Source organism: Rhinichthys klamathensis, unplaced genomic scaffold, assembly GCF_029890125.1.
Source record: "Rhinichthys klamathensis goyatoka isolate OS25496 unplaced genomic scaffold, OSU_Roscu_1.1 h1tg000040l_1, whole genome shotgun sequence".
Taxonomy (NCBI): domain Eukaryota; kingdom Metazoa; phylum Chordata; class Actinopteri; order Cypriniformes; family Leuciscidae; genus Rhinichthys; species Rhinichthys klamathensis.
In genome coordinates, this window is record NW_026606587.1 from 10944722 (window position 1) to 10969200 (window position 24479).

The 24479-nt window shown below is 38.8% G+C and overlaps 1 protein-coding gene across 4 annotated transcripts in view; it reads right to left on the reverse strand.

The window, feature by feature from the left end:
• The window catches only part of agtpbp1 (ATP/GTP binding carboxypeptidase 1), a 49585-nt gene that overhangs the window by 19127 nt on the left and 5979 nt on the right, over window positions 1-24479 (reverse strand). For 3 of the 4 annotated variants that reach the window (XM_056246854.1, XM_056246852.1, XM_056246855.1), the window contains 12 exons: window positions 14282-14349; window positions 14112-14175; window positions 11027-11173; window positions 10692-10844; window positions 10441-10534; window positions 7758-7795; window positions 6156-6364; window positions 5867-6044; window positions 5436-5536; window positions 4499-4615; window positions 790-1283; window positions 258-341 (listed from right to left, as the gene is read on the reverse strand). In XM_056246854.1, coding sequence (XP_056102829.1) covers window positions 258-341; window positions 790-1283; window positions 4499-4615; window positions 5436-5536; window positions 5867-6044; window positions 6156-6364; window positions 7758-7795; window positions 10441-10534; window positions 10692-10844; window positions 11027-11173; window positions 14112-14175; window positions 14282-14349 — 1747 coding nt within the window. The remainder of the gene's footprint in view (window positions 1-257; window positions 342-789; window positions 1284-4498; window positions 4616-5435; window positions 5537-5866; window positions 6045-6155; window positions 6365-7757; window positions 7796-10440; window positions 10535-10691; window positions 10845-11026; window positions 11174-14111; window positions 14176-14281; window positions 14350-24479) is intronic. The other variant, XM_056246853.1, reaches the window with a different exon arrangement.

Below are 24479 nucleotides of genomic sequence, written 5' to 3' on the forward strand. Positions count from 1 at the left end.
GCTGATCTGTTACCGTGCTAATAAATAGTGTTTTCACTATAGTTTGGATATTAATATCCGCTGCAGAGCTGATAGTTACGGCCCGTTCAAGTGAACGCAGAACGAGTCATGTGTTCGGGCCGTAAAATAAGTGATTCTTTCAAAATTCCCTGTAAATGAATGAATAATTCCCTTTGAGCTAAATTAACCTGTTTCCCTTACAATAGCAAGACAGTTTACTTCTGTTTCAGACACTCCTGTAAAAATTGCATACTGACCTCTGATTGTCCAAGTCATATACAACTTTATCAATGATGTCACTCGGGTGAATGAGCCTCTCAATATCCTGGAAGATCTTCATTCTGTTGAAAAAAAGAATGGTTCATTCGAAAATGTAAATTCTGTCATCATTAACCCTTGTAACTTTTTGCTTCTTCCGTGGAGCACAAAATGAGATGTTCTGAATAACGTTCTTTTCCACTCAAAACATTCAGCGAGTTAAGTTGATAACTTAATTTTTTTTCGGTTTGATCGTCACATAAAACTTCCTTATGTCTTCAGAAGATTTGGAATGTAGTTCACAAGACACTTTAATCATGCTTTTATGGTGTTTTTTGAGCTTGCTTGACAGTCCCTGGCTTTTGCTGTATGGAAAAGAGCAGCGTGGACATTCAGCTGAACATCTCCTTTTGTGCTCCACTCCAATGGGTTTGGAATATCTTAACTGAGTTACATAGAAATTTGAGGTTTTGTTGACCCTTTCAAGTACCATATTTCACAGCAAAAAAAGATCAAACATTTGTTAAGTACCTCTGCACACCATAAACCCTCTCTAGAATGGGCTCGCGGAGGTTGAGTGCCACATGCCCAAAGTAATCTGGGTATGCCACCTCTGTGTAGGCAGGCACCGAGTGTGTACTCTTCACCATCTCTAAGTAGAGGTCAGGGTCATGCAGTGGCAGCAGTGCCGCTGTATCTGGAACTTCGAGATCCGCTTGTTCCCCGCCCTCATCCTGAGACCCATCCACAGAGCCTCCATTCACGCCACCATCTAGAACCAGACGACCCAAACTATAGACCAGATCGCAGTCCGATTTGCCGTCTGGGCTTTTTGATATGGAGATGCTGTCCAGCTCCACAGATGATCTATCTGAGTTGGGCAGCAGAACGTCTCCCTGCGGGGAACATCTGTTTTGAGGCCCCAAGGATGTCGGCGTGGTGGGAATGATAATGGGACCATGATGAAGCTCTGGGTTGACGCTTGATAGAGGAATGAAAGATCTGGGGCTTTCAAAGTCATTATCCTGAGAACAAAACAGAAACAGTGATCACCCCCGTTTTCACACCTGGCTCGTTTGGAGCGTTTGTTTTGGAACCTGATGCGTTTTCTCCCTTAGTTTGGTTTGTTTAGGCATATATGAACACGACAATCGCGCTCCGATTCGCACCAAAACAATCGCTCTGAGATCGCCTGAACGACGTGGTCTCGGCCCCATTGAAAACGAATGAAAATGAAACAAAAGTGGTTCGGTCGAGGTGAGAAAGCAATCCAACACAACGGACCAAGTGGTATCATAATTTATAACGGGAAATGTGTAATATAAGAAACGCCAGTGTCTGATTCTGTGAGTGAGCACATTATCGCAGTTGAAAACCAACCAAATTTTTATCAGTTAGAGCAGGAATGTCTCTCCCTGTTCTAGCTTGTACTATCTTGAATGATGACTGAATTTGTTTTATTATTATCATGTTTATTGAACACTTCTCGTGTTTATTAAAATCACCTTCTAAAGATGAATCACGGAGCGAACTTGCCAGTCCATCTTGATGAATGATGCAGAGGAAACCCTGACCAATAAGAGGTCAGTTTTACTCATGTGACTGGCATAAACACATTTTGGTACACCTTGAAATGTTGCCTTGTGAAAACGAACCAAACCAAGAAGAAAATGCATTTTTTTTTTAACAAATTAAGTCCCCATTTCAAAACAAAGCAAACAATCTACAGGTCTGAACAATCTTCTCACTTCTTAAAAGGAAACTCAATTCTCTAAGTGCATGTAACAAAAAATCAAAAATTGTGCTATGGAGAAATAAAAAGCAAAGCTACCTTAGATGAACAAAATAAACTTAAAGGGATAGTTCACTTTGGAATTAATTTTTGGTATGTTTTAGCTTACCTCAAGGGCATCCAAGATGTAGGTGTCTTTGTTTCCGCAGTAGTTTCAATTTTGATATTTTTAGGTCAAACCGTTCTTGTCTGTCAGTCATATAATGCAGGTCTATGGTCACCACCTCAAAGAGCATGCACAGAGAAGTCCAAATTAAACATGATTTAATGACTCGTAAATGTAAGTACACATTGATGGCCTAAGACACGAAACGAGCGGTTTGTGTGAGAAAACGAACAGTATTTATATCGTTTTTACCTCTTGTAAACACAGCGACGTCCAAGTGATCTGATGGCGCCGGCGCTTCGGTCTTTTCCGGCAAGCGCCGGAAGTGATCTCTCGCGCGTGTACGTCACTCATACAATTGTTTTATTTTTTGTTTTTTTTAATTGTTTTCTTTTACGACGGTTTAAACATCCCGGATAAACGCAAATTAGTACCATTTTAATTAGCCGTCTTACCTACAATCTCTGTTCTGTGTAAACAATGAGTGACGTACACGCGCGAGAGATCACTTCTGGAAAAGACCGAAGCGCCGGCGCCATCAGATCACTTGGACGTGGCTGTGTTTACAAGAGGTAAAAACGATATAAATACTGTTCGTTTTCTCACACAAACCGCTCGTTTCGTGTCTTAGGCCATCAATGTGTACTTACATTTACGAGTCATTAAATCATGTTTAATTTGGACTTCTCTGTGCATGCTCTTTGAGGAGGTGACCATAGACAGTGGCGTCATGCCCATTCAAAGTGAGGGGGCACGTGCCCCCTCAGATTTTTCCTCCCTGATAATTTTTTATTTCTTCAGTCTTGTTATAATCAGATTCAGCGCGTTGTTCATCTTCAATCCGCAGCGGTGCCGAGCAGAGCGCACGTCAGAAACAGAGGACAGTGTGTGTGTGTGTGCGTGCGTGTTCATCTGAGCCTCATTGGTCTGTCACTGCTCGTCAATGTCAGAATATTTGAGATGACCAATCAAATCAAAGTAGGCGGGCTTTATGTTCACAGAAGCTGAGCGCGAATTTTAGCAGTGAGACTCGACGCTTCAGTGTACAGTCACGTGCGAGATGTAAGTAGCTAAACTAAACATTTCATATTTGACAGTTTTTTTAGTTCATAAATGTTAAACGAATGACGAAAATAATCAGGCACACGAATATACTTTTGTCTAATTTCGCCATTTTGAGCTGAAAATAGGCCTATGTAACATGACTCGTAATGTAGGCTAATAATTAGTTTACTGTCATTGTGAGGGGAAAAGACGTTTTCATTGTTAGGCACAAGATTAATAATGAATGTGTACATATTGAGAATTAATATAGTACAACTTGTAGCCTTACGTAAATTAAAAAAGCTCAGCTTTAGGAGGGGAAGGCAAGATCAGGAGACTGAGAGAAAAAGAAAGAGTGATGGATAAGAAGTGAGAGCAGGTATTGACAAATAATCTGCCCACTGACATGGTTTTAAAGCTATTTCTTATCCTTTTTTTGGCCTTCAAACGTCTTGAAATGCACATATCAGAGAAATAAAAAATTTGAACCCCCTACCCACTTCAAATTTAGGACCTCTGTGATTATAAAGCCCTGTCTACGGCCCTGTATTAGGCATAAGATCAATAATGAATGTGTACTGTGAATGAATTTAATAAACTTAGTTAGGCTACCTAGCTTTCCTAGTAGCTTTCAGTAAATAAATTCGTCTGAGAAAATGATTCATAAATCAACCTATCAGTTGACCCTATGTTTACTTTCTTCACTGACAGACAAAAATGAAAAGCCTATCAGTCAAAGCTCAACTTTAGGAGTTTTTTTGGCCTTCAAAACATCTTATAATGCACATATAAGATACACATATACTTTAACTTAGTCCTCAGATAGAGGAGGGTTGCTGCTAGCTCCGTTAAGGTATTTCTGTCCCTCCCAAACTGCATTGAAATAGTATGTTTCGCAGCCAGAATTAAAAAAATTTCAGTGGGAGAAACCCCCTGACCCCTCCTAACATGATCCATATGACCCGTCAGAAAACAATTGCAACGTCTCAGATTGTGCCCCCCCAGAATTTTGGCTTGCATGACGCCCCTGACCATAGACCTGCATTATATGACTGACAGACAAGAACGGTTTGACCTAAAAATATCAAAATTGAAACTACTGCGGAAACAAAGACACCTACATCTCGGATGCCCTTGAGGTAAGCTAAAACATACCAAAAATTAATTTCAAAGTGAACTATCCCTTTAAGTTCTTAAGACCAAGGCAAGTATTTTTGTGTCTGCTATTTTGAAATCAAAGTAATTTATTTACATGCATTTTTATTGACCTTTCACCAGTTAATCAGAAATTTTCTCACCTCAAAATTCTCTGTGAATTCCCGACAGAAATGCTCGTAGACTCTGAGCTCATCAAACGGACGTGTGTTGATCTGTCTGGGCCGCAGTTTGTTGATATCTGTCTCAATGTCATCATTCTGTAGTGCATAACAAATCTGATCAACATCAGTATTCCAGAACTTTGATCGCTCTTTTAATAATATTCCGAACCCCCATTTAGACCAATGAGTAGAAACAAATATTAATTGGATAGGATTGCGTTAACATGAAAATATGTAAATATTAGATGAAAAACTTAAACTTAAATGAAAATTAAAAATGTTGCCTTGGCAACTATCGAAAATAAATACTGTAAATTCAAGTACAAAAATACCTAAAACTAAATAAAAGATAAATGTATATATAAAAAAACTTTAAAAAGCTCATAAAGTTGCTAAAATGTAAGATGAAATTGCTTTAATTACTTTAAATGATACCAAAAAGTAATTTATTATTTATACAATTATTTAATAATTGTAATTTATAAATAAATAAATAATTTATTATGTGATTTGATAAGGGTGAATCTCAAAAGAAATTAAAAATGTATTAACAAAAAATTAAAAACATAATAAAAGCTAATTCAGAATATTAATAAATACTACAACAGTATATCAATAATACTAAAATAACACCAATCTCATTCGATATTGTTAAAATATTTGTAATGCATCTGTGAACCGCTTGGATCATATTCACCAAAAAATTTGAATTAAAAAAAAAATCTCAAAAGAAATTTCTATTATTTAATTATTTAAAAAATTGCAATATATAACAGGGGAAACGTGACATTTGACCCATATAAATATTAGATGGAATCACATTATAATTGTTCTCTACATATTGGTATCAGCTATTAAAAGACCCACATCGTTTGATCACTAGAATCTTAGTGAAGTTTAACGAGACTATTGTTACCTGTGTTTTGTGACCGGTTTCATCCTCCTCATTTTCTGTGTCATTTTCTGTGTCGACCTCCGTAGCTTCATTCTCATCGCTCTCATCAACTACATCATCCACTAACACAGAAGACAGAGAGATCTCTTACCAATGACGCTACACCCAACAAACAACACTGACACTTTATGCAGTGCTATAAGCTAATATTAAATGGGGCAAGAAAAAGCATTTGCAAACAATACTTTTTGCAAATGCTTTACTTCTGTAAGCCGACATATTTCGATTTTTTTTTTTTTTTTTTTAATGGACAGGACTTGGTTTTATCCATTGAGGATTGATAAATCATCCACAATAACAACAGTAAAGACAATAAATATGGTGCATCAGAATTATCATGCACCAAGACAAATAAAAACGGCCCTCCTCTGACACCTGTGAGTGTGTTTTACCTCCTGGCGGCTGGTTGTACAGCTGCGCCACTGGTCCACCAGCGGGTACGTGTGGCAGCGGGTGGAGAAAGACACTTTTAATGGTAGGCAGTGGTAGGCGGTTCTTTGGAAAGCACTTCCTCATAATTAGGCTGGAGGTATTGACCAGTGGATCTAGTGTCCGGACGGGCAGGCACTCCTGAACATATCACAGTAATATATCTTTTATCTTTACACTGTGGAGAAGCTGTTTGCCACATTCCAATGATATAAAAAATAAAGTAAAAAACTTAATCTAAAACTTTCATACAGTGGATGCGTTATAAAGGATCCTCATCCCACTGGCGTCTATGAAGGCCTTCCTGCCAAGCTTAATGTTAGTGATGTTTTTGATGCATCCCAGAATGCTCTTGCGGATGACCACATGGCGGTGACGTGTGTCATTACGGTGCCAATCTTGATAGATTGCAAGTAGCGTTGGAAGATATCCTCTGTCCACCGCCCGACGGGCATTCATTCCTAAAAAACACACACAAGAGAGACAATTTTTAATGTAGTGGATGTGTGTGTGTAATGAATGCTTTTATTCAGCAATGATGCATTAAATTGGTCAAAAGTTACAGTAAAGTCATTTATAATGTTACACTTTTTTTCTTTTTTTTTTTATAAATGCTGTACTTTTGAACTTCCTATTCATTAAAGAATCGTGAACACTTTCTGGAGTAATGATGCTGAAAATTCAGCTTTGCAACACAGGAATAGATTTTAAACATTTTAGAATTTAGTAAAACAGAAAACATCTATTTTAAATTTGTAATATTTTTCACAACATTACTATATGTAAGGGATAATCCACAGCTAGCGGTGCATTAAAATATTTTTATGTACAATGTGGAGGCAAAGAACCGCCCAACGCGAAGCGCATAGCTAGCTGGGCATTAAAAGATTTGAATGCAGTGGATTATCCCACTTATACCATGGTCATTTAAATTGTCAGCATTGACAACTTAAAGGTGTCAATATATGCAGTGCAATATTTGACTGATATTTGAATGAATGAATTATAGCATTAGAGAGAGAGAGGGATGAGAGATGCGTGTGTGAATTACCTGTATCTGTTCAGCATCTCTCTCTATTGACAAACCAGCAATGTTACTCCCTCGTTGCTGAGAAATATAACGTAGTAGTGGATAAATTTTTTTAGTAAAAGTCGCAGGGCAGCGTTGATAAGTTTCTGTGGTCCTGAATGTTTGTGTGTGCGCAGCGTGATCGCAGATTTTGTGAGCGCGAGTAACACATATGCTTGTGTGCGCTTCAATAAAAACTTTAATTAAAACAGGTGATTAAACTGACCTGTGCATTAAACGGTTTTATTGCACACCTTCCAGCCAATCAGAATCGAGTATTCAGACCATGGTATATAATGTGTATACATATAAAACAGTATTATTATATTATATTATATTATAATAAATGCAAACCTGTGGTGCAAAAGGGTTGATAATTTAAGTATAAATCAGGAGATAAATCTGGAATATTTTCATTCTTTGCTAATATTTCTAATATTCCTATTATTCTCATTACAGTAATACATAACTTCAAGGTGGTAAAACAAACTACAACAATTTATAAATGTGTCACAATTTAAATGATATAATTTTATAATTTACATTATATAATGTTATTTTTACAGTAATGAAAATTCGATTTTTATTTATTGTGATAAGAATTTGCAAAACTATTTTTGCAAATAGTATGGGATAGTATATTATACTATGGGAATAAAGTCATACACAAATCACTTCATTTGGGTTTCCTTTTCTTCATGCAAAATATATTTGTTTCTCTTCTTTTTTGGTGTATAATGTTGACATGTTCTTTTTTGTGAGAATCATCCAAGGAGCCATCTTACCGGACTTCAGTAATGCTGCCAGTGTGTCCAAGGCTACCCTGAGTTGGAAAAAAATCAAATAAATGAATAAAGAAAAAATTCTAAATCAAAATCAATAAAATCAATGATCAATATCATTCTTGTAACAATTAGACAAAACGTCTTGGTTACTATTGTAACCTCTGTTATGTGTCGATATACCAACACTAGGGGTCGCTCTTGGGAGCCCCAAACACCTCTGACGTATTCAAAAAAGGTTAATGGAATTGGCGACTGAAATTTGCATGTCCAGCCACTCCCCGGACATCCGGGTATAAAAAAAGGGCCGGTGTGCTTCACTCATTCAGGTTTGTGAGGAGCCAAGATAGCGTCTCGACCATTTGAGCAGCCATTCAGAGCTGTGGTAGGAGGAACACTACGTCTTCGTTCTCACCATCAGGGAACGGAGGTTACAATAGTAACCAGGACGTTCCCTATATCTGTCGGTCTCTTTGACGTGTCGAAATAGCGACACTAGGGGTCCCTATACTAAAAGCCAAAACTAACGTTACGAGCTTCGATAGTGCAGATGCCAAGTAACAAGTGCACTCAATCCACTCAAAACCTTCCAATGCCCAGAGGGTATAACCCCTTGTATCCCTTTGCCCCTAGGGGATTTTCCATTGCATTTTGCAGTTGAGCACAACTGGTTGTTAACGTTGAGAAGCGTTCTCTTTCTCTACTGAGTTACCTTATGGAAAGTACTACATAGGAAAGAAGTCTCTGCGGTGGGCTCCACCAACTAGGGGAGAGACTACCGACCACAGTGACTGGCGACGGAGCAGAGTTTTGTCCAGGGGAAGACACAGTGTTCACCGGCAGGGAAACCGAGCAGTGGAAGAATACATACGGAACCGCTGTTAGGGAGTCAACACATATGGAGCAAAACTCAAGACGCAAAGTTGTTGGGTGTAGCCCAGCCCGCAGCTCTGAAGATGTCTGCTAACGAGGCACCATTCCCCAGAGCCAAAAAGGCTGCAATGCCCCTAGTGGAGTGAGTCCTCAATCCCAAGGGGCAAGGTAAGCATTAGAGCTTGGTAGGCCAGGAGAATTGCATCCACAATCCTGTGGGCCATTCTCATTCTAGTCGTAACTCGTCACGCTTACCTGATACAGCAGAACATGAGGAGTTCATGAAGGTTCTGCACCCATTAAGGTTCTGGTGCCAATGTTTGATGCCTGGCCGTCATGATAAAGAGAGCCACAAGTATCGTGTGTGTGTGACCCAGGGGAAAGAGGAAACTTGCTCTTCTGCTGATCATGTGGGAGCCTGGTGTTGTCCAGCCAAAGAAAAATGCTCTCCTTCGCATCCCTCCATTGGGAGTGAGAATTGTCCACAATCCTAAGGCGAGCAGATCAGCCGCCTCTCATCTCCTGGGTCGCCCATCTCAGGTTCGCTTTGAAGCCTTCCGAAGGGTTCTTAGTAGCCTGTTGACAGGTGGGCAGTGCTTTCTCTGCATCCCTCATCTCCATTAGGTTAAGCCATAGGTGCCATTCCTGGACCATGAGTGTTGACATCACCCAACCTAGAGCCTGCGGCGTCATAGCTCGTAAGGCGTAGTCGGTCACTGATTGCAGTTCCTGCATCATCTCTGTATCGGTACCCCACTTGTGGAGATCTCTCAACACTGGCTTGGTAGACTTGCAGGATCGCCATAACATGCAGGGCGGAGGCGGCCTGGCCAGCGGTGTTGTAAGCCCTCGAGAGACAAGGTAAACTTAGGGTGGTGAAGACAGAGGAGCTGGTGTCCCGTGTTCTAGCAGAAAAAGGTGTTTTCCACAATTTCGCCAGCTCTTCGAGCACCTCCGGGAAGGAAAGAACTGGGGCAGTTCACGCTCAAACTCTAAGAATCAGTCGTCCAGCCATGAGTGCTCGGAGTCCACTACAGCCCAATGGGAAAGCACGGCCGCCAACTCAGCATCTGCCTCAGACTGAGCCGTCACACCCGATGGTGGAGGCTCAGGTGAGTCTTCAGCTTCTAAAAGTGCAAGCCCGCCCTCTAATGCTGCAGTTGATAATTCATATTCCTCGCCAGCCCCGAATGAGAAATTAAGCTCACCCTGGGGCGAGCCGCCAAACTCATCCAGAAACTGATTCGGAAGAACACAAGCGTGCAGCATGCAGAGGAATTGGAATCCCATGGGTTTGCAGAGGATTCGTACCCAGAGGTAGAAGGACCAAGACGGGAAACATCTGAGGTGACTCTTGGTCTCTTGAAAAAGAACGAGCGCAGCGTGCCCATGGCCATGTCCTCACAGTGAGGACATGAACCATTCAGGACAGTGATCATTGCCGTCCGAGGGGGACGTAAATCTACTGCTCCCAGAAGGACATGGACAAAAAGGCATGCTTGGATGATGTGGTCAAGGGGAACTCTCTGCACTTATCTGCGTGTGAGAGGAGAGAGAGACCACTGATTGGCTCTGAAGAACAAAGCTGAATGAGTTAAGCAGGCCAGACCCCTCTTTTATACCAGGGGAGTCGCTGGACATGCAAATTTAATTTGCCAATACCATTGGCCTTTTCTGAATACATCAGAGGTTTGGGGCTCCCAGGAGCAACCCCTAGAGTCGGTATTTCGACAAAACGTCGATGAGACTGGCATGTAGGGAATGTGCATTATATCTTTCTCAGATCCGGTAAACAGGAACACACACTACATACTTTAGTAGAGTGGTGCTCTTTTTGCTAAAGGGTCCAATAATATCGAACATGATCTCCAAAGCGCCACTCCTTCCCAGCGACACTGCATTTACCACTACAAAAAAGACAGAAAATCTTGAAGTTCACTAATGCCCTACTGTACTGATGCAAAATGTATCAGTGACCAAATAATTTTTTTTTAAATCAGCATATTGCAATTCTTATTGTAAATTTACTACAGAGAACATCAAATGTAATGCGAGTGAACTTACAGTTGCTTGAGTAGACCCGAAGCACCTGCAGGCATGGCAATAACAGCTTGTAGTTGTGCAGATTATGTTTCACTAGATTCACAGTCACATTCAGAGCCCCGTTCAGACGCGCTTTAACACCAAACTTCTTGTCTGAATAAGGAAGTGATGTCACTGGAAATTGTTCATTTGTCAACTGCAATTTCTGACATCTTAATCAAACTTCAACAGATTCAAATAGATAAATAATAACTGTAGACTTATAAGATGTTGTTTAGATTGTATGAAAATATTGTGTATTCTGATTTTAGGTTACAGGGTTAGCAAAGCTAAAACAAGTGAAAAGTCTTTTGTACCTTTCGGGCCAACTTTGACCAGTAGAGAATGAATGAGAATCATTAGTTCCTCATTGGCAGGAGGGTCTTTGCTGGAGCTCACTAGCAACTGCAGCAGAATCGCTGTTCCTCCCTTAGACACAAACACCCCGGTCCTACGGCCTCCACCTACCACAACAAGTACAGCAGAGTTAGAGTGAAACTAACATTTACTACACCGTGTTGTGCTCTGTCTATATGCTTGCTAAATGAAGCGTCATGAGATGCACCTCTGAGCTATTTTAGACAACTGGTTGGTCATTGGTTGATCAAGCCCTTTATATTTTACATCATTAGTGAAATTCAAAATTCACCTCCGCAATTCATCAATTCAGGACACATTTACAAAAAACAAACAAACAAAAAAGTCTAATAGAAATGTATAGAAAATATGCTTCGCAGTTTATGACAACTAGTTCAATAATTTTGCATTTAATGACTTATGCTAGAACTAACGCCTAGATGTTTTGAGGGGTAAGACTATTCAACCGGGAACCATATAATATATTTTTTTATCAACATGACAAAAGCAATTGATGATGTAGGAAACAGCAGACAATTGTATATAATCAATTGCATGAATGTATCAAATCATTTGCAATTTGTTCAAAACACGGAGAAATTATTTTTATGATGTGCACAAGTGACTAGATGATGTGGAGGTTGATTTCAGTTGTGATCTGATAAATGCACCAAAGCGACTGAGAAAAACTGTAAAGGTTCCTAATATTGTTTTGGAGGTCTCCTACAATAGGCTTACATGCATCCAAAGTGAAAACACACTTTATTTTTCTCATAACATACATTGCATCATCACCTCTTTTCTCACAGTGTCTGAAACGGCTACATTAAGGATTCAGTCTCTCTAAACCCTTTCCTTTTAGAGAGCCAACTCTTCTCTAGTTGGTCAGATGAGACACTCTGTTATGATTGGTCTACCATCCATTACCATGTCTGAATTTCAGCTCCGGCTTCCTCAGCACTTGTACAGTACTAACGATGGAGTCCGTTTTACTGTATCAATTTGATCCTGAGTCTTCATCCTTTGGAAGTGCATCAAAGTGGATTTGCTTTCACAGCGACATGTCGACAACACAAACCAAACTCTTCCCGCCTTCGCTAAAACTTAGGGCTTTTCACACTACGCTTAACTCTGGGTTCATCATTCTAACCAACGCTTTTAACCCCAGGTAAAGGAATGTTTCACACTTGTAATTTAGAAGAGTTTCATTCTTACCTGTATAGTTCAAAATGTCCATGCAGTAAACTCAATAATACAGTCGGCAATTTAAAGATGCGCAATGCTAGAGCTTTTATGTAAACAGGCCACGTGCTGCATTCGACCAATCAATGACACTGACACCGCAAGTAGGAGCAGCGTGAAATGTGAAGCAAGACAACCCAGGATTCTGTTTACCCAGGGATTAGAATGACCCAGAGTTAACCATTTTAAGAGTGAAAAGCCCTCTACAGTGTTTGATGGCGGGTCAAATTAGACGTTGTTCGTGAGCAGCCAATGAAGACCATAGGCTAGCTTTATGCAAATTTGTAAAAAAAAAAAATTGTAATCATACAAATAGCTGTCTAAATCAGCAAGTATCAACAGTCTATACTCATAATTCGAAAAGAGAAACCGAAACTAGGACTGCAGATATACAAACAGTAAACAAAGCAGCGCTTGCTTCCCATTTTGAATATCAATCATGCAGATCACCTTCTTCATTCCATTTACTTTCATACCTTTCGCTTTTATTCACATGCATTGACTCGCTAGCTAAACTGAACAACCAATCAAAAAAGCGATCTCTCTCACCCACAGCTTGATGCTGACTCAATCAGGTGGAACACATTGCAAAAACTAGCCCGACAGACGCTCACCGACGGTCAACTGTCAGCTTGGTGGGTCACGACACTTAGTTTAAATAAAGCTGCAGTCCGTAGTTTTTCCTCGTTGTCGCCATCTCTGTTCGAAATCTGCAATTGCAGTTATTAGTGGAATTATCACCTTTACGTGAGTTGTGCCTCGGCACGGCACAGCACGGATGAATCCAATGTTTTGAGGAGAATGTGTGGCTGTCAGTCACCGCATCGGTGTGGATACTGGCATTCAGAATCACAGATTATACTTTTTGAAAGTATGACCAACATAAGGATTTTCACGGGAAAATGTCGTCAAGTAAGTAACATCCACTTTTGTTCTGACCAACTAAGGGAAAAAACCATTGCAGTAAATTGCGCTGATTAACTATCGCTTATCATATCACGTCAAACCGTGCAAATTGTTCTCAAATTGTTAATGTTAACAACATCAGCATTGTGTGACTTCATTTAATGCCCTTCTGATATGTATCCTTGTTTTCGCATGGGCCCGGTTGCAGTCTCTTCTGTATCCACTCCGAAGTCCAAAGTCTTTTGCATTTTACAGCGGGTGAATCTGTTGTCACTGGTGATTGTCGTTTGAACCTTTCTGGACCCGCCATCAAATTAATAAGTTTAATTATATCAAGTGCTTTGAGAAAAGGCTATAAATCTCCACCTCCAACATCCTCACACGCAATATAGCCTACTAGCCGAGACTCTTCTTTATGTGTACAGATGTGACGTAATGACTCAATATAGCTTATACTAGCCGAGCCGAGACTCCTTCTTTATGTGTACAGATGTGACGTAATGACTCAATATAGCCGACTAGCCGAGACTCCTTCTTTATGTGTACAGATGTGACGTAATGACGCAAAGACATGCTCGAATCTCCCGCGGAAATCCACCAGTACCACTGGAATTAAAAACATTATTACAAGCTTACCGGTTTGAATCGAGCTAAGGCAAGCAGATAGTTTTGAACACTGGCTGGTTATGTACTTGCTCAAACATTTATTTTGGATCATTTTTAACCCAAAAAAGTTACGGACTGCAGCTTTAAATAATTTTAGTACTTCAACTTATTTAATTTCAGTTAGTTGCCTAGGTAATATTTCGCACTTTTTTTTACATTTTAAGATTTACATTATATTTTATTTGACATTTTTGAATAGTTTTAGGTAACAATAACAACACTGAAACTCACCCACAGTCAACAGTTCATTCAAAATACCGAGGATGTTCAGATTGGTCTGCAAATCCCGTGTATTCTGTAAAGAATCAAGTAGATTAGCAGCTGAAAAGCACTTCAACTTGAGCTAAGATAAAACAGATGTGATTTCATGGCAGCGTAAAGTCAGTTCTGAGTGATGGTACCTCGAGAGATGATAGAATGACCTCCATCCCACCAGAGCCTTTAGACACCACCTCCTTACGGGTCTTCTCTAAAACATGACAAAAATATTCAGTTAATAAAGGTAATTGAGACTTTTTATGACTTTGTTTCTCGCAATTGCGAATTTACATCTAGCAATTTTGACTTTTTCTCAGAATTCCAAGATATAAAGTCATAATTGTGAGTTATACAGTAAGAATTGAATGATATAAACTTGCAATTGCGAGTTATAAAGTTAGAATTTTGAGAATTGCACGTTTATATATCGCAATTCTGATTTTATGTCTTGCAATTGCGAGTTTATATCTCGCAATTCTGAGAAAAAAAGTCAGCATTGTGATAAAAAGTCGCAACTATATATACGTATATATTTTTATTCCGTGGCAGAAACAAGCTTCAAAATAAAATAAAATAAAATCGAATTCTATGGGGGATAATCGTTAGTGATTATAGTTAGTGAGAGAGAGAGAGGGAGGTGTTAGTGATTACTCAAGCAGTCCTCTCTGTTGTCTTTTATTGAGCATTTTATTTTGGAGTCATAGTCACAGTATTCATAAATATGTTGAAATAAATATTAATCACAATAAATAAGTAAATCAATTAATAAAGAAAACCTAACAATATGCACAAATGCTCCAATTCTTTTACACAACTAGCTGAACTCAGGTAAGTAACTCAGGTAAACAAATCAGTAAAGTATCTCAGGTAAGTAACTCAGGTAATTCACGTAAATGACTGGTCATCTTCAGAACACACACACAAAGATCATTTTAATGAAAACTGAGAGATTTCTATCCCTCCATTGACAGCTTACGCAACTACCACTTTAAAGTCCAAGAAAAGTAGTAAGCTCAGAACAGGTTTACTCGCGGGCCGATCTTTATCAAGCAACTCTGTTGCTACACAGCGTTAGGAGATTCACAGAGAAAGCGTTCAAATTTGCCAAGGAACTAATAACGTCACTGGAAGATCTAGTGGGAAGCATTCAAATTTGACGCAGAATTCTGTTATGAACCACAGATCATCAAACAGCGCTGACCTGGAAACCAGGAGAAACATTGTGCCATGAAGTTATAGAAGGCTTTTTAGTCCACAAATCACCAACATTCACCATGAATTTAATAGCAATGCTAACTGTAACCATAGTTGTGTGGCAGAAGTAGTCACATATTGTTTTTTTTTTAGATTATTCATATCAGTGTTCGTACAACATTTTAAGAGTGAAATTCTCCAGTGCTTCACACTTTTTCCAGCACCTCAAAACTCGAAATATTATCCAGTTTAAATGTTATTTTTAATGTGACGAATTAGAAAACTAGAAGTTTAAAGATGTAGGAAAACTAACATTTCGTGGCAAAAACTTTCAATTAAAAAAAAGGCATGAAATTACCACTATAACCAGTATATGGTGGCAGAGGAGCACTTATTGGCTTAATAGCCATTTCTACTCCCCTAGGCTGCTCACTGCAGAGCAAATGGGTGGAGCTTACGTCTTAGCTCACCCTCGCTAGCCGTCCATCAACGAGGAGCGAATGTAATTTGGGCCTGTGTGGAGCTAGAATATCCAAGCACACCCTAACCCTACCCACAACTCCATCCCTCCACAAAGAGGTGGAGCTGGACGTCATTTGACTGCAGTGAGCACCACTTGAATATATGGGAAAAAGTAGGAAGTCACAAAGTCTCATGACTATGCTTTCACTTTCCCTTAATCCCTTATATCCTAGCTGATGCTACTCTGAGCAATGTCTGAAACTTTGCATTTTGAGCAGTTCCTGTGTTTATTTGCCTCTTCATGACGAATCACTTGCTTTATTCCTCATTTGTAAGTCGCTTTGGATAAAAGCGTCTGCAAAATGAATAAATGTTTTTTTGGTGTGTAGAGACAAATAGATCAAAATGTTCGGTCAACCGGTTAATTAGCTAATTAATTATTAAAAAGTAGTGGAGATGGGGTAGGATTGAATAAGCTTATGCTTCTTCCTACTCCTTTTCGGACATGTATAAGCTAAAATTTTTTTTTTTTTTTTTTGTTATTAATTATTTTTTGTTATTAATTGTTAGTATGATTGTATTTTTTTTTCTTTTATTGTTTTTTTTTGTTGGTTTTTTTTTTCTACATGTTCGAAATAAAAACTTTTCATTCATTCATTCATTCATTCATTCATTCATTCATTCATTCATTCATTCATTCATTCATTCATTCATTCATTCATTCATTCATTCATTCATTCATTCATTCATTCATTCATTCATTCATTCATTCATAAAAGTCATGGAAAAACTAAAACGTTTCTTCAAATTGTGACTGAATTATAAAGATTACACAGCTCCTTTTATAATCATTGAAGCTTTTGGTCAGTTCAGTATGATCCTATAGAAGAGCAATGGCACATTTAATAAGAGTAGAATATTTAACTTTTCCCTGTAAAAATTTGTTTTTTTGCACGTTAACGTTACTGTTGTTAATAAAAGGAAAGTTTATCTCCATATCAATTCAAGCTCAGTGCTTAACTTTTAAATCTCCAATAAACAAACATTAATTTTATGATTAAATGAACTTTATGAAACATTTTCCCCCTGCACTACCAAATCAGGTGCTGGAGCCCTGAAAGACATCATTAAAGTAATCAATGTGATTTCAGTGGTTTAACCTCAATTTTAAGAAGCTTTGTTTGTGCAAAAAAACATAATTTATCAGTTTATTTACTAAACATTAATCTCCAATCACATGGATTACTCCAACGTTAATGATGTCTTTACTACTTTTCTGGGGCTTGAAAGTGGTAGTTGCATAGTCTGTCAATGGAGGGACAGAAATCTCAGATCTCATCAAAAAGATCTTTATTTGTATTCTGAATATGAACGAAAGTCTTGCGGGATTGGAACGACATGAGCGCAAGTAATTAATGACCGAATTTTCATTTTTGGTTGAACTAACCCTTTAAAATTACGAATCAAAAATGAAAACAAATTGGTTGGACATTAAAGCATGTAAATAACAATTTGATATAAAATTTAGTGAATTCAACTAACCTTAACAGTAAATGAGAGAGATAGAGACGAGAGTTACTCAAGCTGTCCTCCGTGTTGTTTGAGGATGTGCTGCAGTTGTCTTGGTAACTACTCTCTCTCTCAACTGCCACCCAGAATTTAGAAAATGCAATGTAAACTCATAAGTAAAGTCCCATTTCCCTCGGCGGCCATCTTTGAAACGCCTCTCGGGCGTACAAGTGCAGCTCCAATCTCTTTGAATGGGGAAACATCTAATTCTCCAAAACTGTTCGCCAAGCTTACGATTAAACTTCATATTTGAAATTACCAATGAAATCTGACAACAACTGTCTAATAAATTTAGTTTCTACACGCTCGAATCATGACAGTCTTTGTTATAAGTAATTAAAAAAAATACTCGATGTAGGCTGGTCACAACATGTCTGAGTTTTTAACTGAATTATTAGCTAAACAGGTTCCCTGCTCAAGGACAGACTAGTCTATTGGTTAGAACCAGTTGCATAAACATAGCAATTATGTTAAGTCTGTGTCTTAAGTAAGAGTAAGACCAACTAGCGGTTAGTCAAGGGGCAATCAGCCTTACTTTTTAGTATCACATTAGACCAATCTACGTTTTTATGTCACTAACTTAAAACAGTTATGAATGGTTTTTAAGAACTTGTAAGACTAGTCGTCTTTGCAACTGGACCCTGGTTGCATAAAAAACTAAAGACAACTAAACTATCACCATCCACTAGGAGTAGCATTTTAAGAATAAGGAAGTGTCCGAATTAGTGCTGGGCCGTTATCGGCATAGACAGTATAAGAAGTGGACAGAGCGATCTCATTGGAACTCAGTTGAGCCAGTTGAAGCCCATTTTTAGCGATTTTTGAGCACTTCCGTTCCTGACGCGCAGACTCAAACCGACTCAAACTAAGCTTGATGACGTGAGCAACCTGTCTGACAGACGTTACTCTTCTAGTAGCTGTGCGTGAAAATTGCCAACGTTAATCTTGCAGAGACGGGGAACTTGAGCAAAGAGTTCTTTGGCGTGAGTGAGCAGGAGTAAGTATTTTGTTGCTTTTATGGACTCATTATCTATGGGCTTCTCCCTTGACGGGACGTCCCCCCGATTGCCTGCGAGCTTCTCCTCCTGTCTGTACGGTAATTTCTGTACAGCGCGACAGAGTCGAGCAGGGCCGGATTAACCATTAGGGCAACTGGGCACTTGCCCAGGGGCCCACGACATCTAAGGGGCCCTGGGCACCAGGGGCGGAGTGGCAATCGGGAAAGTCGGGAATTGATAAAATGTATTCATTGCAAGTTCGCCATGCGCACTTGTGGCCCAAGCGAGGGGAAGAAAAAAAATATTTTAGATAACGGAGCTTTTCAGCTAAAAGAGGCCCATCGTGGAATAGCTACAGTGGCGTAGCTCGTAGGGCGTGAAATGCTAGAAAGCAGCTTTTGATGCGCTCGACCCGAGTTCGAATCCGCCTTTTGCCGAACTCTCTCTTCTCCCTTTTCCCAACACATATGAGATGTAAAATGTATTACCTAACATAAAGGTCTCTAGCGTTATATTTTGCCAACGAACTAAAATCGAAACCATGACATGGCTTTGTGCCTTTATAAAACAGCACAAGACTTTAAGAATATAGGCATCCTGTTTATGCTGCGTGATTTAAAGAAAAGTGTGCACTTTGCTCACGCGATCAGCATGGTTATCTGGTGTTTTCTCCTAAATAAAAGCTCAAGGGTTTATTTCTTGCAAGTGAAGAAATTAGGACAAAAGTATTTAAATTTTCCTGTATTATAGTGTAATGTAGACTAAAATATACTTTTGAAATATTCATTTTCATTTATATAGTACATTTATAGGCTATATGGATTTTATGTCATAGGAATAATTATATAAATCATTATTACATTATTATAATAATTGTTTGGCATCCTAAAACACCATTGATAATGTAATGTAGACTGAGACTCTCATAACTAAAAAGATGTTTGAGCCCTCTTTAATGTCCTGGTATAGAAATCAATGCTTTTTCTATGTTCAACGAGCAGTTCATGGGTTGAAGCTCTTAATTTTGATATCTCAAAGAGCACGAGATTGATGCATGTAACCTTAAAATGTACAACATTTTCTTGCGCGGGAGCATGCCCCCGAACCCCCCTTAGAGGCACAGAGGTCCACCCAACATAGTTTTACAAATTCCTATGGGAAAGAACGACCATTTATGAACTTTACTCCAGTATAGTACAACAAAGTTCCTTTTAAGTCAGTAAAACTGTAAATGCCATATTAAAATGTCCTTGGACAAAATATACATTTGGCCTGCCTAAGGGGGGGGGGGGCCTACAAGACATTGTGCCCAGGGGCCTCTGAACTCTTAATCCGGCCATGGAGTCGAGTGGTTATGACGCAATCGTTAGCCTATTTTTACTAAATCTGTTTCTACGGGGCCATAATGTAACATAGAAGGTAATGGAGCCCTTTATACATTGTCGTGTTTCTTTGGAAATAAATAATGGACAAATGGAGTCTTTAAACGCCTCAGATGTAAAGTTATTCGCTGTCAAAGTGACGCCAAAATGAATGGGAGTCAATGGAAATGCTAACGCAAGTGAAGTTCTGCTACAACATGGCGGCACCCGGCCGGCTTCAACTTCCGGTCGATGGATTAACCCCTTGGTTATCGGCGTTAACGTGCTGCGTTAACGTGAGACTCTTATCGGGCGATAAAAAAAATATCGCTGTTAATCAAAGTTGGGTTGGGATCATAAATAGCTTTTTCGAATATCGTTAATATTTTCGCGCAATTCTAATGTGTAGTATGACGCCGCGCCTACTGTCACAGATCGCGCAGTAGGGTATTTTCCTGTCAGGGCCACAAGGTGTACTTTTACTTTGTTACGTTGGGCGACGTCCTCTCGTTACTTTATTTTAATGCAATACGTTGTTAAATGAGTTTATTCCAAGCGCGCTGTGTCCTTTGTATGGGCATGAGCGATGCTCATTTACAAATGAATCACTCTTTTGAGTCGATTCTGTTCAAAGACTTCATCAAACAAGTTGTCAGATGATCTGTCTAAATCGGTTCGCGAATCAGTTGATCTGTTCAGTTCTTTGCGCACTGAATCGTCTGAAGCGCTTTCAATTCACACTCGGAGTCGAAACAGGAAGATTTAAGAGCATCAAGAGCGTTGGATGAAGTGGCCGATCTACAGTCTCGTCTAGTGAATGCAAATCTGCAAATGCATCATATTTTTGCCAGCGATGAAGATCTTTATTAGTTGAACATCTTCGTAAGCTGTCTGTGAATGAATGATTCCACAGGACGATACATTCGATTTCATCATTTCATTCAGGTAATACATTGTGTGTGTATTGCGCGTGTATTGCGCAGTGGCATAATCACACGAATAGTTAACATTGATTGAAACTAATTTGTTTAAAAATGAGGCTATTGCAGTAACAAGGCAGGTTCACATAAAATTCTTATGACATATGATGACATTATTTTTTGATCTAACGAGCATTGGCGATGCAAAAACGGACTGTCGTGCGTATTGTTTTTTTTCTTCTTCCAATTTGCCTACTATGTTAAAAAAAAAGGACGAAAACATGTTATTTGTTCAATTAATAAACAGTTTGTTTGATGACAAATCGCTAAAGATGAAATTGGCCTCCCTTTCTGTCATTGCGTTTGTTTTTTGTTTTTTTTAACGATATTCGACTTTTGCTCCTCGATTGTCGAATGGCATTTTTGGCAGAAATGCACATCCCTACGCGAGGCAAACTATCCCAAAGACTTACTTTTAGTCATTATTTGGGTAGCACACATATTCTGAATGCCTTCGGGAGAATTCAAATGAGCCATTTTAATCTAGATTAATCTAGATTAATTTCAATATTAATCTAGATTAAAAAAAATAATCTATGCCCACCTCTAGTCCGAATCCACTTTTGCTAGTTTAACGATGGGACAAATGGTCAGCGCACCCGGCGCATAGTCTAAAAGGGTTGTCCCTATTCTCTTAATGAGTAATGGGTGTGTTTTGGGCGTAACGTGCAAAAATCCAATCAGAGTCTCATCTCCCATTCCCTTTAAAAGACAGTTGTGCTCGCGCCATGGCGGATTCGCTATTTACATGACGGAATTTGCAAGCGGAAAAACTGAACGCTTCTCTAGCGAGGAAACGGATCTGCTCGTGCGCGAGGTTAAAGCGTGCAAACAGACCATCTACGGGACAAGCCGGATTCCACCATATCTTTATGTACACAATAATAACTATTATTTTAAATATTTGGCATGTTTGTGCACTTCCCTGTGTGTGTAATAAGCAGTGTACGTGCGTTGCATGGTATGGTAACTTGTCTGTCCAATTAAAATCGAGGTTAGGACGTTTGGTGCACACCGCCTTTAGAATTATAGGGGGTGAGGAGAGATTATCACCACAAGAGATGTTTGATGCTTCTATTTTAAATCATGCCAAGAAAATAGTTGGAGACGATACTCATATCCTGAATGCCTATTTTAAATTATTACCATCAGGAAGGAGGTACAGGGTCCCGATGTGAGGGTCAAATCGACTGAAAAAATCCTTTGTTCCAACTGCAATCAAAGTGCTAAATAGAGATAAAATACTGTGAATTGCCAGGGTGCCTTACATGGATTAACTTCACTTATTCTTATTTTGGTTTAATGTAAGTGATATTGTATGTATCGACTGTTGTTTCTATTCGCTTTTTATTATGTTGTTTGACATGAGTTTGTATGTACGGACTTTGCACGTTGTCCTAGACAAATTTCCCAGTAATGGGACTAATAAAGTATATAAAGTAAAAACTAATAAAGTAAAGTAAAGTAAAAGTAAACCCGCCTATAGGCGCACATTACTTACGCGCTCTTTAAATAACCCCCAAAAAAACTGCGCCATTGACTTTAGACCAGGTTTTTGATGGTCAATGGCGCAGTCTATTTCAGTTGCCTCAAAATAGCAACGCGCCAACAATGCGCCTGAACACACCTCGGCTGAATCCGAAATCGCCCCCTAAACCCTCAATCACCATTCACTATGTTAGTCCACTAATACTGTTCACTTAAAGGAGTCAATGAAAAAAAGAGCGAGCTAATTTCGGACAGCTGTTGTGCGTGCATCAGCTGAACACTCGTCATTGCGGTGCAATGTGGGATTGAATAAGTGCACTCAATAACATCCACTATGGTTTCGGACCACTACAAATGGCTCTGCCCTCAAATAATGCCCTATTTGAGGGTATAGGGGGTGATTTTGGAGTCGGCCCCCATTTTCAGACCAGTAGCACATGGGCGCAAATGCATTTGCTATTTAAAAAACCGTGGCGCAGGACTTGAAAATGATAACTGCGTCAGGCTGAAACTAGCAAAAAACACTTGCATCGAGCCTGGTGCCACATTGTGCCGGATGTATGACAGGGCCCCGAGACTTGTATGTTTACCAGTTCTCAGTTTAGACTTGAGTGTCCAATGAGAAGTTTAGCATAAACCCCCGGCTTCACAAACAAGGGTTAAAACCTAGTCCCAGACTAAATGCATGTGTGAGCTGTTTTAAAGCAACTTGCACTGAAATTTCTTAAAATACGTCAGTGCCATTGTTTTGTCTCAAGATGCAAACCAGTAATGTTTTAATAACCAGCAATGCCTAATCCTGGCTTAATCTAAGCCCTGTGTTTCCCCCTGAAATATTATTAATAGTATTACTTATCGTAACATTTAGATTGTATCATTCATCATATTTCACACATTTAAAAATCCGATAGCATCACTGAAGAAATGTCTTCTTGGCAGAGACCTGGGAACTTATGCGTTAAAGGGCCTATTATGACACAGGCCTTGAATAGCTGAGATGTTTTGGCATGGCATTCGGCCAAAAGAGAGGCGGATCTGCCTCAGTAACAGCTGAATCATAGTTTTGCATTATTTTTCTTTGAATAGTAGCCTAATTCAGATTATATGGAGTTTCGACACGCTAAATTTGATTTCATGCTTATAGTTGTCCTTATACTGTATGCTAGTCATGGAATTAATGTGGCATTTATTTATGCATGTATGTATTTAGTTATTTATTATACACTACTATTCAAAGGTTTGGGGTCAGTATGACTTCAACTAATACATTTATTAAGAAAGGATTAATTAAATTGATCAAAAGTGACAGTAAAGACATATATCTTTTGGACTTTTTAGTCATTAAATTATCCTGAAAACAAACAATATCTCAGTTTTCACAAAAATATTAAGCAGCACAAGTGTTTTCAACATTTATATTAATATTAAATGAGCAGCAAATCAGCATTTTAGAATTATTTCTGAAGGATCATGTGACACTGAAGACTGGAGTAATGATGCTGAAAATCCAGCTTTAAATAAATTACATTTTGCAATATATTCAAATAGAAATCAGGATTTTAACACTTAACAATATTACTTATTTTTATCAAATAATTGCAATCTTTGGTCTAAACTTTTGAACAGTAGTGTATAAATGTGATATTTATGGAAACTTAAACAGAATAAAACAATTTAAAAGATAATTGAGACTTTATATCTCACAATTCTGACTTCTTTTCTTGCGATTCTGACTTTTTAACTCGCACTTGCAACTTTATATCACGCAATTCTAACTATAACTCGCAGTTGCGAGTTTATATCATGCAATTCTAAGAAAAAAAGTCAAAATTGCGAGACAAATTCAGAATTGTGAGATAAAAAGTCGCAATTACCTTTTATTTTTTTATTTAGTGGCGGAAACAAGCTTCCATAGATATTGAATATTGACTTAATTAGAAAAAAAAGTACACAAAAGTATTTAATAATAATTTCCCCTCCCTCCCCACACTTTTCATCTTTCATTTATGACCTTAAAAATGGCACTAAACCTTTGGCAAAATAATGACACTTGTTGACCGGTTCTATTATTAGAGCACTTAACTTATTATTAGAGCACTTAAATCAACTCAACACAGTCACAGTCTAAAGACTGCAGAGTAACGTTAACAACAACTCGAGATATTTAAAAGCGAAGCAGTCGAGCAGGAGGTGGAACTTCTGAATCCAACACCTCGGGAAGAACAAGAAGTTTGGCCAGCGGTAAATATAACAGCGTGCTTGAGTTATGCATGCCAAGATCCCTCTTAA